Source organism: Tenrec ecaudatus, chromosome X (genome assembly GCF_050624435.1).
Source record: "Tenrec ecaudatus isolate mTenEca1 chromosome X, mTenEca1.hap1, whole genome shotgun sequence".
In the NCBI taxonomy this organism is placed as follows: Eukaryota; Metazoa; Chordata; class Mammalia; order Afrosoricida; family Tenrecidae; genus Tenrec; species Tenrec ecaudatus.
In genome coordinates this window covers 90,429,731-90,446,307 of record NC_134548.1, presented here as the reverse complement: position 1 = coordinate 90,446,307, position 16,577 = coordinate 90,429,731, and the positions used below count along the sequence as shown (strand labels likewise).

Below are 16,577 nucleotides of genomic sequence, written 5' to 3'. Positions count from 1 at the left end.
GTAACTTTCTGACCTCAAAACCTACTACACAGCCAAGGTAGTCAAAATAGCCTAGTACTCTTCAATGATATACAAAAAAAAACACCTCAGGACTAATGATTAAAAACCTGAATATAAACCCTAGAACTGTAAAGATTATGAATAAAAAAATAAGAGATAAACTTTATGGCCTACTAAATGGCATAAACAAAGAGATGACTGGGACTTCCTAAAAATAAGAAATTTATATTGATTACGAGACTTCATCCAAAGAGAAAAGAAAACCACAGACTTGGAAAATATTGGCAATGGCATATCAGACAAAGAACTACTCTATAAAAATCTATAAAAACTTCAATGCCTCAACAATAGAGAGGAATAACCCACACGGAAAATGGCTAGAGGACATGAATACAGTTCACCAAGTCATTCAAGAGGCCAACAAACATGAGGAAATGGTTACATTTGCAAGCCATTCAAGAAAGGCAAATCAAAACAACAATGAGATATCACCTCACCCCAGAATTGATACCAATGTTTACAAAACTGCAAAGCAAATGCTGAAGGGGGTGAGGAGAGATTGGAACCCTCATAACATTGATGGTAAAAGTATAAAATAGTGCAATCACTGTGGAAAGTGGTATGGCACTCCCTCACATAATTGGGAATAGAAAATGATATAACACAGCAATCACACTATTTGGTATATAACCCACAGTAATAAAGAACAGAGCATGAACATATATATTCACACCCATGGCAAGAAGCTGGAAACAACCTAAATGCCCATTAGTGGGAGAATGAATAAACTTTGGTAGATAGAGATTCAAGCATTATCTATATTCAATGAATATTATACATTGTTATAAAATAAGGATGAAATGATGTGAAATATCTCATCATATGGATGGATTTCAAATTCATTATGTTAAAAGAAGTTAATCAATCACAAAAGGACAAATATTGTATGAGACCATTACGATGGGGAAAATTTTCAAGAAATGATTTCATATGAAAAATATAGACTGATGGTTTCGAAGGGTGGGAGGAGAAATAGGCTAGCAGGCAGGTAGAGTAAACTTGGGTGAAAGGTTAGACAATACCCTACAAAAGGGAGATGGGCAATAAGGGCAAGCCATGGGGAGGAATAGTACTTTTAAGTAATTGAATGTAACATGAAGATCCAATGTGTAAATCCCTAGCTAACTCACAATAAAAAAATTAAGAAAAAAATCAGTTTGATGGCAGTGTTTTCATATTTTTGGTAAGTTTTACATTAAAGTTGTTTCTTACCCATGAAATGAAATTAACTGTAAAGCCCTGACCCCAAATTAATCTTGCCAGAGGCTATTTTTCCAAAGTTACCAATTTTTTTTTCTTTCATGTTTGAAGCCACAACTATTTATATAAATTTCAAAAAGTGTCATAGATGCAATTGAGTAAGGGAATACCTTGCTATTAGTTGATTTTAGATCATTCAATGGAAGGGGATGAATCAATGAATCATGTTAAGGTTGATCCATTCTTTCATCTATTCTCCATAATCTTCATTGTAATTTGTCTCCTTTGAGCAATTTAATTCTTTTTTATTTATATAATCAGAATGATTTTCCTCTATATGCATCTAGAATGACTGCTGAGAATAAAACTTCTGTTTCATGGTTTGATTATTTTTAAGAGCAGCAAGAAAAACATGAAATGGTAAGGCAGGTCTTTCACAAGTTAAACTGAAATAAATGAAATCTCAGTGTGTTAGAGCACTGCTAGGGGCTAGTTGAACTTGAGTGTAGGGCAAAACGATAGGATGGGTCTAGGGCTGACCAGAGTTTAGATGAACAAGAATCAACCAAGAACTGATCAAACACCAACAGGGTACTAGCAAACTAAATACTTATATAAAGATCTAATAAATCTGTTAATATTTGCTCTTTCCTTATATTAGCTCAGTTATCAGATGCCACCGACTTTCTAAGCAAAGCCATTTATTTCGCTCACTAGTGCGCAAGAAGCCCTGGTAGCTGCTAATCACAAGGCCACAGGAGCTCGGACTCACCGCTTTGACTATTGCATGCAAAATTCAAAAGGTATCATAGATGCAGTTGAGTAGGGAACCACCTTTTGACCTGATATTATTTGATGCAGTATTAAATAACTTAATAGTAGGGAACAAAAACTAATTTGAAGCATTTCTCGTTTTACTAAAGTTATTTTCTGAAATGTTAATACCTGAAACTTCACCAGAGAGAGCACAACATTTGGAATTTGTCCTAAGCTGTTTAGCAATTTAGTCTCAAATAAATATGGATTTATTAGAGATTTAAAATATTAAAAAACTATTAACGAGTATAAACTCAAAGAGCAACCAAAACATCAACAAATTACTACACAAAATGCCTTGCTGTAAAATTTTGAAATCTCCAATATCCTTTGAAAGAAATCAGTGTAATGATTTTCAAACAGTGTAATGAGTTTCTAAATTAAGCTAATCATGTCTCAGATGCTCTATATAATACCTATCTCAACAAAGAACCTTACAGAATTTGGTGTTAGTTCCTGTGCCACACAGTAAACTTCCTTGTCTAGCTCTACCTGTGTAGGCTAAATTGTAATAATTCACAAATATCAAAAATCTGTGAAGTGGCAAAAGCTAACATTTGATACTAACAGAAAAATAAAAGACCATTTGCTTATTTTTTTTAACGTTAGACTCTAGAAGCGTAACAGATGAAAAGAAACCAAGCACACAGTTACTGCTTTCAGAAGAAATCTAAAGTACCAAGGTTAAGATTTCCATTGTCAAAAATTTCCCCCCAAAAGTCACCTCGGGTTTACATCGATTTGGTATCTGTGTGCTTCAGGAAATATACAGAAAATGTAGCAAGAGTGCCTTCTAAGAGTTTGGAGTCCATTAGCAAGGATAAATGAAAAGGTAACTAAGGTAGACCTCATTTCAAGCAAAAATGACTAATTATTATTCATAGCACTGTTCCTTCATCTATTGAAAATTCAGAAATTCAGCTGCACAAACTTACAAAAATGTAAATACAGTTTAGTTGCCAGAGATTTATATGCATAAATTTTAAGAGTATAAAATATAATTTTAAAATACTGTATATACTCACATATAAAGCAGAGTTTTTCAGCACATTTTAATGCAGTTTTTGTGTTAAAATTAAATACCTTTGCTGATATGCAGGTTGGCTTACAATCAAGCATATATGGTCACCTGTCGTTAAATGTGGCAACATAAGTATTAACAGCAGGACAAATTAAAATGCAAAATGTATTGCAAAGTGGATCGTTCCAGATATAGTTAAGTTAAAACTATTTGATCTTCCTTATGATCTATTTAAATTTGTTCTAGTTTTTAATACTTTGTGCTTTCTTTTCCATTGAAGTTTTTATCCTGTTTTGTTTTTAAATTGTTTTCTGTATATGAAACCCAGGACAGGTAAATCTACAGTGACAGTAACTGGATTAATGGTTCCTTGAAGGTATGGTATTGGAGGTTGGCGGTAAATGGTTAGCTAATAACAAATTCAAGAAGAAAATGTTCTAAAACTGATTGTGGCAGTGACTGTTTAACTCTTCTTGATGTGACTGAGCTGCTGAATTGTATGATATATGAATCATGTGCCAAAAAAACTGCTGGGAAAAATAACGGAGACCTCATAAAAATTAAAACACACTTCACAAAACACTTCATCACTATGTGAGAAGACAACTTACAGAATTGAAGAAAAATGCTACCAATAAAGGTCTAAAATCCAAAATATTTAAAATATTTCTACAACTTAATGACAAAAAAATACAATCCAATACAAAATGATCAAAGGACTTGAACAGACATTTCACGCAACAGAATATTCAAACAGCCAAAAGCATAAGATAGATGCTGAAAATAATGAGCTCTGAGGCAGATTCCAAACAAACTGTAATGCTATATCATCTCATCCACATTAGAATGGCAATGATCAAAAAATGGAAAACAGGTTGGAGAAGTTGTGCAGAACTAGCAACACTCAACCACTGTTATTTGGAATGTAAAATGGTACAGCCACAGTGGAAAATAGTATGATGGTTCTTTCAAAATTGATGATCTCAGCTCATTTACAATCAAAACTTTGTTTCACAAAGGTGGACATAGAACTACCATTTAATTCAACTATTCTACTCTTAAATAAACAAGGGTAAGTAAAAACTGGCAGAAAAGCATAGAAACCTTTATTAAACAAAGGTATCGAAATGTGAAGCTATGCTTCTCAACATATCTTCTAAGTACTTCTGAAGATAGGAATTACGTCTCTCTGACTTTCCCCCACCAAATTCTGCACTCTTACTTACGTGACAAAAAGGCAAGTCTTGCCTTCCTCAAAGGATTCAAACTGTGTTCCTTTTTCATTGTTTCATTGTTTAGGGGAAATGGAAAAATCGGGGTTCAAGGGGTATAAGATAAATTTTGCCAACAGAATTCTCACAGAACAGCCCTTGTTTAGCTCAAAATCCAAGCAGGTGGACAGTCATGATGGAAAAAATATCCTTGTGCGCCACCTCCCTGGTCTTTCACCAATGACTGACCTGTCCTTTTTTAATCTCAAACACCAGTCACCATAAACTTCTGAGTTGGTCGCTTGAATTTATCTAGGCCTTCTCATTCCTCAAAAAATACCGCTTTAATTAGACCTATTTTTTTAAGTCACTAAATTTGGGACCAACTCAACGGCAACTAATGAGACTGAGTCAAGTGTACTGCTAGAGAATTTTTCTGTAGGCATGCACTAAACCACAGCAGTATGTTTCAACCTTTTATTTAAAATAAGCCTATGCATCATGAACTGGTACCCTAGTAACACTTCTTGACTTAACCCTCATATACCCAAAAGACTTGAAAGCAGCCACACAGACACTAGTGTACCAATGCTTATTGGCATACGCTTTCAACCAAAAGTGTAACAATTCAAATGGGCATCAACAGATGAATAGATAAATGTAATATACACATACAAGGTAACATCACTCAGGCACAAAAAGAAATAAGGTCCTAATGCATATCACTACATTGACTGACCTTAAAACCATTAGGACAAGTATTGCATGATCTCATTTATATGAAACAAGCAAACACATAAAACCCAATGATTCTTAGCGGTTATCAGGAAAAAGGAAAACTTTTCCTTAAGGGCAGTGATTTTATGCTAAAGGTGGTAATATGAAAACGGGTAACAACTGCTTCACAACTTCAGGAACACATCGCCAATGTCATTCAAATTACACATGGAGAAATTGTTCAGTTGATGCATGTTTTATTGTCTCTATACTTGCCATAAACTTAAAGAAAAGGAATTACTCCTAAAAATAATAAAATAACTACATACCAAAAACATAAACAATACTTTCTAAAAGATTCACGTCCATGTTTACTTCTATTCTACCTGTGAAGAGATTTAATACTGTAAATAAAATCTGAAGAGAATCCTTGAATTGCTGAATCAAACCTGTCAAACCAGCTAAAAATAAAAATAAATAATACCACTAGAGGAGCCTCAGTAAGATGGCAACCTAAACAGATTTGCTTAGCATTCCCTCTGTAACTAAGACGTCAGAAAGAACATGTGGAGGAAACACCTAGAGCTCTATATCTCTAAGGAAAGTGTAGCTCAGTGAGACCAACACACCGGGGAAAAACAGAAGCAGGATTCATGAAAGGAGTATAGGTGACTGGCAAATTCTCCTCTGACCAATGTGAGTTAAATTGCTCTGTCAGCAGTCTCCAGTGTCTAACAACCCAAATGAAGAATAACAAATTCTCCACTGGAAAACTCAAACTGGTTGGCTCCTCCCGCACAGAAAGAAGTGCTCTCTCTGAAACCCAAAAGTGAGATGTGAGTACCCAGGAGTTCCCTACACCCCTTGGGTGAACGGCAGAGATAAGGTGCTCAACTTGTGTAATCAGCAGCTGGTTGTGTACCTTATTCTACATTCCCAGGATGGTGAGTGCAGTCTGAAGGAAAATCACAGAGACCTAGTATACAGCAAAATAAAAAGAAAGAAAAAATGGCAAGAAAACCCATACACAAAATTTACTCAGCACAAGATACTACAAGATGTCCAGGCAACTGGACATCCCCTTTCAGAAGGGTCACAGAGAGAAGACACGCCAGTGAGGGTGCAGTATAGCAATGATGAAACATACAACATTCCTCTAGATCTTTAATGCTTTCTCTCCCCGCCCCACCCCCAACCCCCGCTATCATTTTCCAAATTCTACCTTACAAATCTGGCTAGACCAGAGGATATACACTGATACAGATAAGAACTGAAAACACAGGGAATCCAGGACAGATAAACCCCTCAGGACCAATAATGAGAGCAGCAATAACAGGAGGGGAAGGGGAAGGTGGGATAGAAAGGGGGAACCGATCACAAGAATCTACATATAACCCCCTCCCTGGGGGACGAACAACAGAAAAGTGGGTGACGGGAGACGTCAGACAGTGTAAGACATAACAAAATAATAATAATTTATAAATTATCAAAGGTTTGTGAGGGAGAGGGCCAGGAAGGGAGGGGGAAAAATGAGGAGCTGATACCACTGGCTCAAGCAGAAAGAAAACGTTTTGAGAATGAGGATGGCAACAAATGTACAAATGTGCTTGACACAATAGATGGATGTATGGATTGTGATGAGTTGTACAAACCCTCAATAAAATTATTTTAAAAAGAAAAGAGAAACGAAACATCCTGAAATAAAACTGATGAGAGATTTCAGAGTCAGATTATTAAAATAGCTTTTATAAATAGACTATGTTCAATTTCATGAATTGGTGTACTGGCTGTAATAATGGGTTCACCCTATCAACAACTGCAAGCACAGTTCAGGACTGGGTAGTGTTTCATTCTGTTATAGAGTTACTATGAGTCACAACCGACTACATAGCATTTCACAACAAAAAAAACCATATGTTCAAGGAAATAAGCCTCCGGTGCTTTTCCTCTAACCATAATTGAGGGATGGGAATACTTGGTGATCAGACAGAGTATTGTACAGACAACTACAGTACATTAAAATATAACGTTTACTAGAATGCTTAAAACCTTGTTATCCGATCTCCCTTTTGATAGTTTGTTCTTGATTTGGTTTTTAATACTTTCTGTGGGTGTTTCCATATTGGGGGTTCCCTCTGTTGTACTTTGTCATTGTTGATAGCTTTCTTGACTCTCCATTAAGCAGTTTTCTATGTTGTTGGGTTTTTTTGGTATATGAGCCAGGATGGATGACTTCAGAGACAGTAAACTAAAACAAAGGCTCCTGGTGGGTATGGCATTAGAGGTGGAGGTGGGGCAATACGGCGCTAATATCAAGGAGCGCAAGATGGAAGAAAATGTTTTGAAATTGATAGTGGTAGTGATTGAACAACACTGCTTGACACGATTAAACTATGGAATGGTAGAATGTCTGGACTAAGTCCTAATAAAATAGTTTCAGAGGAAAACCATATTAGAAGGAACAAAGAAACAGCAAAATGACAGCAATGAATTCACAGCTATCAATAACAACACAGTATACATGGCTTGTATACCCCAGGCAAGAAACAGTGAGTAGCAGAATGGATAAAAAAATGGGCTCCATCAAAATGCTACTTAAAAAAACATCAAACTCAAACCCGCAGTCATCAAGTTGGTTCTCACAGCCACCCTGAAGGGCACAGATGAATTGTCCCTTTGAGTTCCCAAGGCTGTGGATCTCTGTAGAACAAATAGTGAGTTTGAGTAACTGACCTTGCGGTTAGCAGCCCACTGTGTGATCCACTACGCCACCAGTGTTCCTAATGTAGATATATTTAGATTAAAATTAAACATCTTAGCGTTTGTTTAGTCATTTGACTTATTTTCAATTTGTTCTAGATTGTATAAATTCCTTTCTTTTAGATTGAGGTTTTTTTCTTTTATTTTGCTGTTGTTGGAGGTTTTGTTTTGTCTGGTATTATTTTCTTTATATGAAATCCAGGATAGGTAAATAGATAAGAGTGACTAGATTAATAGGTTTGTAGCAGTTTTCTAGAAAGGTTGGAAAAACCAAGAGCTAACACTAAGTACAAGAAGGAAGAAAATGGTCTAAAAGTGATTGTGGTGATCACTGCACGACTCTTTTAAAATATATTTAAATCACTGAATTGTATGGTAAATGAATTATATGTCAATAAAATGGTTTTAAATGTTGCTTGGAAGAAACACACATGAAACACAAAGACAAAAATAGACTAAAAATCAAAGAATGGGAAAAAATACATCAAGCTAATGACAATCAAGAAAAAAGAGGGGCAATAATTATCTTTGATAAAATAGATTTTAAGGCAATATACATCATGACACAAGGCAGAGCATTAGATAATAATTAAATAAGCAACTTGATCAAGAAGACAAAATAAATAACATCCATTTCCCAATGAAAAATCTTCAAAATTCATTCATCAAATTACAGGGTTGAAAAGAAAAATAGAAAATACAACAATAGTCTGAGACTTTAATAGACCACTTTTGAGGGGGACGGACAGAAAAATCTAAAGGCACAGAAAAATGAAACAATACAGTTAATCTACTTTACTGCTTAAACATATATAGAACATTCCACCCAGTAGGAGCACAATACATACACATTCTTTTCCAGAGTGCATAGAAGTTACCAAAAAACTATATTTTAGAACACAAACTAACCCTTAATGCTTACTACAAACACCAAAATAGTACAATCAACTTTGTAGATCACAACCATTTAGATTTAGAAATAACTATAGGGGGATTAAAGAAAAAAATCAAAGACATGAAAATTAAACAATACCCCGCTTAAGAATTACTGGGTAATTAAAGAAGTAAGAAATGAAAATTTTAACTTTCAAGAAAAAACAGGGGAATAAAAACACAACATTCCCAAAACTTTGGGACACAGTAAAAGCAGTACTCAAAGGGCAATTTATAGCAATAAGTGCACAAATTTAAAAATAAGAGAGAACCAAAATCAACACTTAACCCAGTATCTTCAGCAATTAGAACAAGAGCAGCAAAGTTAATTTTCAGACAATTGGGAATAGAAATATGGCACGATCTAGTAATCTCTTTACTTGGTATATATCCTAAAGAAATAAAGAGATCAGAACGAACAGATTATGTGCATTTCCATGTACATCGCCAACACGATCCACAACAGTGAGAAGCTGGAAAAATCCTAAAGGCCGATCATTAAAGAATGGATAAATTTTGGTATATAAATAGAAATAAATGAAAATGATCAAACTGTGAAACACTTCATGATACAGAAGGATTTGGAGGACATTATGCTAAATGAAGTTAGACGACCACAAAAGGGCAGATACTGTACGAGACTGCTATTATTAAAAAATCAACGTAAAGGTTTTTATACCAAAAGAAATTTTCTTTGATGTTTATCAAGGGTGGGAGGGTAAGAGACAAAAGCAGAACAGGCTAGAGGTAAACAGCTGCTAACTTGGGTGAAGGAAAAGATAATATACTGCTAAAGGGAGACAAGCAATAAAAAATGCACAATAACTGGCAAGTTTGACAAATTATTTAGTTGTTGAATGCAAAAATGATTATCTGAAATGCAATCCTCTACCTAACTCAAAATAAAAATTTAAAATACGAAACAAAGAAAATAGTAACTACAAACTATTGCTGAGCAGTTGAATCAATAGCTTTATAACAAAAGAAAGTGGCTTTAAACTTCTTTCTCATATCAATGAAATGATTTATTCTATTTAATCATTTCAGAAAGGGCTTTAAATGACACTAGGGAAATATCAATAAAATATCTGAAAACCTTAAATTAATAGGTCTCCAACTTTTGCATTTTATTAATCTCCAAGAGATAGGGATAAAATCATTTCTTCTAATTCATCATCTTTATGAGTACACATGGAAATATGTATAGAAATTATACATACTTTTATGTTTGTGTGTGCCTGTGGGTTTTCCCCAAATTCAATGGAAGGGACTCCAAGAAGATGCGCTGTTTATTCTTTGGCTTCAATTATCCCTTGGCACACGCCACCAAAAACATTCACATCCCTCTCTAAGAAACAAAGTTCTAGCTAAGCAGAAAATTGCTTTAGTGCATTAAGAATATTACCATAGCCCCAATATAAATCAATTAATGAATAAATTAAAAATATGTAGTATAACCATACAGTGAAATACTATTTGACAATAAAAAGGATGATACGCCAATACATGAATATAAGGATAAATCTTGAAAATGTCAAGTGAGAAAACTAAACACAAAGGTGATACATTATATGAAATGTCTATAAGCCCGTAAGATGCAAAATGTTGACTCGGGGTTGCCTGGGACCGAGGGGAAACAGTGACTGCTAGTGAGTACCAGGTTCCTTTTAAAAATAATAAAATATTCTGAAATTATTATTGGTGAGACTCTCTCTGAGAGTATAAAATTGGTTACCTTGCGTGGTATGTGAATTTCACCTCAAAAAATAAGGAAATCAAAAGAATGTAGATAAAAATGTCAATGTCCTCACAGTATGTCTCTAGTAACTAAAAGAAATAAAGAAAATCAGCAAATAAAATTCACTATAATAAGCTATTAAGTAAACTTCAAGACATTGAGAATGAACAATGAAAAGGAAGATGAGAGGAACACCCAGTGAATATCTACCAAAACCAAACTTTTTTTCAACTTTTGGAATCAGTTAGATTTCAGTAGATAGAAGAATGAAGGTGGTCTGGTAATATACCAAATACTACACGGTAGATAATATTTTCTACTAAATAAAGGAAATGGTGTATTCTTTCATTTAAAAAATCTCTCTGATCTTGCAAGGTAAAAATTAAAGTTGACATTCCAACAAATTATCCAACATACTGAAGGGAGTTCAAGTGCCCCAGTTTTCTGAAAAAGTATTAAGTCCCTTACCACAATCTTTTAAGAACACTTCAAATTTAGTTCTTAGTCTTCAGGCCTACATGTTTTTTTTTAGAATTTATTCCCAGACCTTTTTCCATCCAATACAAAATTGAAATAATCTATAATCATCACAACTCACTTCTGACTCTCAAAAAATCCATGAATCATTTTTATTTCATCATTCAACACTTCTCATTGCCCTCTTTAACTTCCCACCTTTATTCATCAAACAGAATTGTTAAAGAATCGATAGTGGAGAGTGTACCTAACTAAACCAGACTAAATCCAGTGCCATTGAGTGAGTTCCAAATCAAAGTGACCTTAGAGAATAGAATCGTCTCATGGTATTTCGGACAAGAGTAGAACTGACACATGGGATTTCAAAGGCTGTTACAAATGTTTATGGAGGTCGTCTGTCACATTTTCTCCTGAAGAGTTAGCCAGTAGGTTCCACTCACTGACCATTTGGTTAAAAGACAAGCTCTTCAATAAGTGCAATTCCACGGCTCCTTATAACTTAATTGTTATCAAGTCCATTAAAACTCAGTGACTCAACTTGGCAGAATAGAACTGCCCCCTTGGGGTTTCTAGGGCTGTAAATGATTATGGAAGCAAACTGCCACAACTTCCTCCTGAGGAACAACTAGTGGGTTCCAACTACTGACTTTCTGGTGAGCAATGGATCACTTACCACACCGTGCCATCAGGACTTCTTAAATATTATCAAGAAGTAAGTACTTTGGCCAAGTTTACACAACTAGCTAATAACACAAGACTAAAATGCAGTTCTGCTAAACCTCATTACAGTTGGGTTTGCACCTGGAACCAACTGACATATTAAACCAAATATCTTAATTCAATAGTAACATATTCTTAATAAATCATTACCACATCCTTAATTTTAGCTTAAAACACTTTCCTTTTGCCTCTTCTACCCTCAGTCTAATTGCATATTCAATTCAAATCTTCCTAGCCTTGCCTCTTATACTTCAGATACCTCCACCTCCTCCATCACTCACACCAGCCCTGCCCAATTTCAATTGATACAGTCAATGGAGTCTTAGCATCTTCTTCAAAAGGACCACTGCTAAGAAACTACTGGAAAACCTGGCAATAAAAGTCAGAGTATCTCTTCTTTCTTTATAAAGAAAACTTTGTTAGTAGTAACAATATTCTGAGTCTATAACAGAATATAATGGATGGTTTGGCGTATTATTTTCCCTGCATCATTTAACTTTCTCTTCATAAAAACTTCCTTTTTGAACTTCATTAACCATACAACTTACAATGTAAGAGGGGACTTCACAAGGTTCATGGAAAAATTACCTATCTTTTAATTCTATTTTCAATGAAATTTTGAAGTGTTTTAAAATTTCAAGCCAAATAAACATTTTCTACATGCAAGAATATATACTTTCAGAATGTGAGGAGCCCTAGTGGCATAGTGTGTACAGGTTGGGCTGCCATCCAAAAGGTCAGCAGTTCGAAATCGCCAGTCACTTTGTGGGTGAAAGGCTGGGCTTACTCCTGTACAAAGTTACAGTCTCAAACTCTCAGAGCAGGTTTATCCTATCTTATACGGTTGCTATGAGTTGGCATCAGCTGGATGGCAGAGTTATCAGAATGTGATGAGATTATGTAAATTGAAATTTTCATGTCCTATAACATATTATCACTATATTCCAAGTAGAAATTTGATTTTAAGTAGACTGATCACAGCTTTGGTTTTCAAAAGTAAGGGCAACAAATGTACTTCCCAATAAAAGAACAATTTCTCATTATAAATATTTTCCCCTTCCTCAATTACCTTTCATCTTTTGCTATGTTCAGACTTTTGAAAAAGAAAAAAATTACTACAAAGAAAATGCTTTACCAAAGTCCTGCATAATCATGGTATGGGCCATTCTAGATTCTGGTGCGTGCAATCCAAGACTTCCACCACCTGGATCCATACTTAGCAAAGTTCACTCACAACTCTCTGTAAGAGAAAAATTTTAAAAACAGTTTAAATACATTTAAGTGAAAGTCAGTTGTTCTGGGGAAAAAAAGGAATTAGAATTTTTCTCAACCATGTGTCCAAATCATGACACAGCAAACAAAACAAACAAACTTGAAGTCAACCATAAATTAAAGGGCCAGTGGAAGTAAACCAAAGGTGATAAAGAATAAGACATAGGATGGCTGGGCACAGGGAAATGAGAGAGCAAGCAAACAAAAGAACTACACTCCATTGTAATGGTTCCAGTTAGAGATAAGTTATAGGAGAAGGCAAAAAGAACAAGAGGACACTGGACAGTACTTGGGATATTTATACATTACTAGAGGACTCGGGTGTCTAGTATTAGTGAACTTCATCCAGTAGCTCTCATCCGTTTCTTCCATACCCCGATCAGCCCTGCAGGTGAGCTCTGTGGATAAACTTGTGTTCACCTCTGGCTCCTGAAGTTCTACTTATAATGTAAAATGTTCTATCCCAGTTTCCCTGGAGTTCTTTGAACCAGTAAGGACTCACTCTACTACATTCTTTGTCTCACAGTTTTGAGGACTCCTGAAACATGAGTGCTTCCTAAATATGGTAAAGATAAGATCAATCACTTATAAACATTTAGCAAATAGTTTCTTGCAGTATATTTTTACGTATGATTGTACAATTATTTTTCATTAATAACTAATAGTCTTGCCAGCCCCACGCTGGTTTTAAAAGCAAGAGCTCAACCTATTTCATTACAAATGGCTTGTATTTAAGATAATCAGTTATTTTGGAACATTAAATCTGATACTGCCATTCAATATACCTAATAATTATATATGTGTACAAGGAGGGCTTCAAAAAGCTCATGGGATATCTCCATTATCAGGAACTTTTTATAGACCCTTCAAATTTCCCCTTCAAACACAAGATTCTGAGTTAATCAATATAATTGACTTTATATGTCATCTCTTTTTACAGTTAGGAGTATTTAATAAATTGGATTATATTACACAAAAGATAAACTCACAGTATTAATAAATATTTTAGGAAGCTGCCATGTAAAAAGAACTTAATAATTTCTTAGATTCTATAAGTATAGAAAGATCAAAAAGGTTTTCATCTTGCCATAAGTTCTAAGTATATAGGAGTTTCATAGAGTATCCCCTATCAACATCTGAGCTTTGTATGTAAACATGCTACAGCAGAATGTGACATCTCTATATATTAAATGAGTCAGGCAAAGATAATTATAGGAAAGCAAAAGTTATTCAGAGTTTTTTGAAAACCTTGTCTGTATTTAATTTTTTCAAATACCAAAAAATGTTCTTTTATGCCTTGAAATTACGCAAAGAGACCAGGAGTGCTCCCAGTAAACAGTGTGTGTGTTCACACAGACAACTTAAAATGCCAAAAGTACTTATATTTAACATTTTAAATGATCTATTTAAACTTAATTAGTATAATAACTTTATTAATTACTAGAACAATTACTAATATTGTTAATTTTTGTTTTAAATAATGTAAACATTAAGTAGTTTTTTAATCACCTTAATAAGGTTGTCTCCAAGAAATTGTAGATTCTCTTTCATATTGCAAAATAAAAAATCTGCAGCACTTTCTTTTTTATTATTTTCTCCTTCTGAACTGTTATTTTCCTTGGGAGACGTTTTCACAACCTATTGTAAAAGTACATCAACGATTACATAGTTGATATTCGATACCAAATCTCTTACACAACTGAAGAATTATTTTTACATTTTAACTTGCAGGGTTAGGTTGGGAAGGGCTCAAATCTGCGATAATCTAAAAAGCAACCAAAGAAACAAACAAATAGTTACCTACACAACACAAGCAACATTATCACATGTAGAATTCAACTACTTGTTTAAATCAAAAGCTTCTCTAAAGCACATTTTTAAAAAGAGAATCATCTGCAAAACCGTATTTTGGAAGGGGAAAGGGAGCCAAGGGCAAGCTTTATCCTTAAGAAAATATAGAAAAAGCTGCACTATCCTTCAATCAATTATGAGAATTATTAACACACAAGTATTATATGAAATATATGAATACAAAAAAACCCAAATGGGGACATCTTTTCTCCTATGACAAGTTTTAATAAGCTCCATAATAATAAATGATGTATGAGAACAGTAGTATTGTTAAGTAGTCAATAACCAATAGCTAAGTAGGCTTCTCAATCTATTGAGGAAGCTATTTCTAACCTTCTTATTGAATAGAGGTAACCCACGTACACGCTCCAAGCAAACATCTTTTAATCGATGCATGGGGCTCAGCCATCACAAAAAGGAAAATTTCCTCTCATCTCTCTCCCTCACCAGGGCTCATCCGGGACCTGGTTTCTCCGTAAGGTACACCAGGCAGGGGAGGGGTGGAGGAGAAACCCGAAGGCGGCCGAAAAAGAGAACTGGAAAAGTAGCATTTGCAGAGATAATAGACAAAGGAGCGCCGACAAGTAGCAGTATTGCAGTTTGGCTCGCAGCGCTCTCCCTGCACGTCCTCCTTTCCCACGACCATGCCAAGTTTCAGTCCCTTCTGGCCGAATGCTCGCACGTGGCCGCTCACCCATCCCTCTCGGACGAGGTCTCAAAAGCCACGACGGTGGCAAGGAACAGAGCGAAAGACGAACACGGCCCCTGCCCCTCCTCCCGCCTCTCACGGCACGCAGCGGCGGCCACCGCGGTGGGCGCGCGGTGCACCCACCCCCTCAGCGCCCGCTCCTCTGACCCGCTCCCTGGGTGTCGGCTGGGAATCAAAATGGTGGGGTTTGAGTGGAGGCAACAATTGTTACACACAGGCCTGAGGGCTCCCGACGCTTCCCATGCCGGCTCCGTATCGGCAGAGTCTCTCACAAAGCAAAGCCGACCGTCCGCGGCGAGTGGACGGCGGTACAAAGCGGGGGGAGGGGGGGAGGACCGCCGCGGGAAGGCTTGGCTGGGAGAAAATGCCGGGGGGCGCGCTGCATTCTTCGCTTCCCCGTTTTGTTTTCCGCCATTTTCCAATCACCTCAACCCACCCCCGCCCCTCAGATGGCCTCCGCTCCGGCTCTCGTTCCCAGGGGCTCCGGCCGGGAGGAAGGAGCGATTGGCTGCAGGGAAGGCACGGACGTCCTCCCGGGCCCCCCGGGCCCGAGCCCCCGCTGAGAGGCACGACTCTCGGCCGAGCGCGGGGGTCGCTTTAGGAACTAGAGGCCACTTCCATTGTTCCGCTCGCCTTCCCGGCTGGGCGCGAGCCTCGCCGGCCCGCACGTGAAAGGCATTCGGGAGAGCGGCCCCAAGCCCTCGGACGGACGCCTTCCTCAGGAGTGTGCTTACCTGCTGCCGCCCCTGCAGCCGCCCGCAGGACGAAGCGCGCTCCGGCTGTCGGCTCTGGATTACGGCCCCGGAGCGCCGTCAGGGCGGGTTTGCCTTTCCGAAGTCCCGCAGCCAATCACGAGCTCCTCTGCCTCTGGGAGGCGCTTCGCTCAGGTCGCCTTTATTTCTTCTGTGACTTGCTGAGATTGCATTACGTCACGCTACCTTTGCTGCAGGGTAGGGGGCCTAAAAGGAGAGTGCGCGCGCACGCGCGGTCGAGCGCGAGCGGGAGAGCTAGAAACCCGCGCTGGGCTTGGGCTTAGAGACGCCACGGACTTGCAGTGCGCAAGCCCAGACCCTGACGACAACCCTTCCCCCA

General features: G+C 37.0%; 1 protein-coding gene across 2 annotated transcripts in view; it reads right to left on the bottom strand.

Moving 5' to 3' along the window:
* Positions 1-16,369, bottom strand: part of ZNF711 (zinc finger protein 711) — a 51,315-nt gene extending 34,946 nt beyond the window's left edge. For both annotated transcript variants that reach the window (XM_075538717.1, XM_075538718.1), the window contains exons 1-3: positions 16,220-16,369; positions 14,435-14,563; positions 12,789-12,893 (exon numbers count right to left, since the gene is read on the bottom strand). In XM_075538717.1, coding sequence (XP_075394832.1) covers positions 12,789-12,867 — 79 coding nt within the window. In that variant the 5' untranslated portion in view covers positions 12,868-12,893; positions 14,435-14,563; positions 16,220-16,369. The remainder of the gene's footprint in view (positions 1-12,788; positions 12,894-14,434; positions 14,564-16,219) is intronic.
* Between the last annotated feature and the right edge of the window lie 208 nt (positions 16,370-16,577).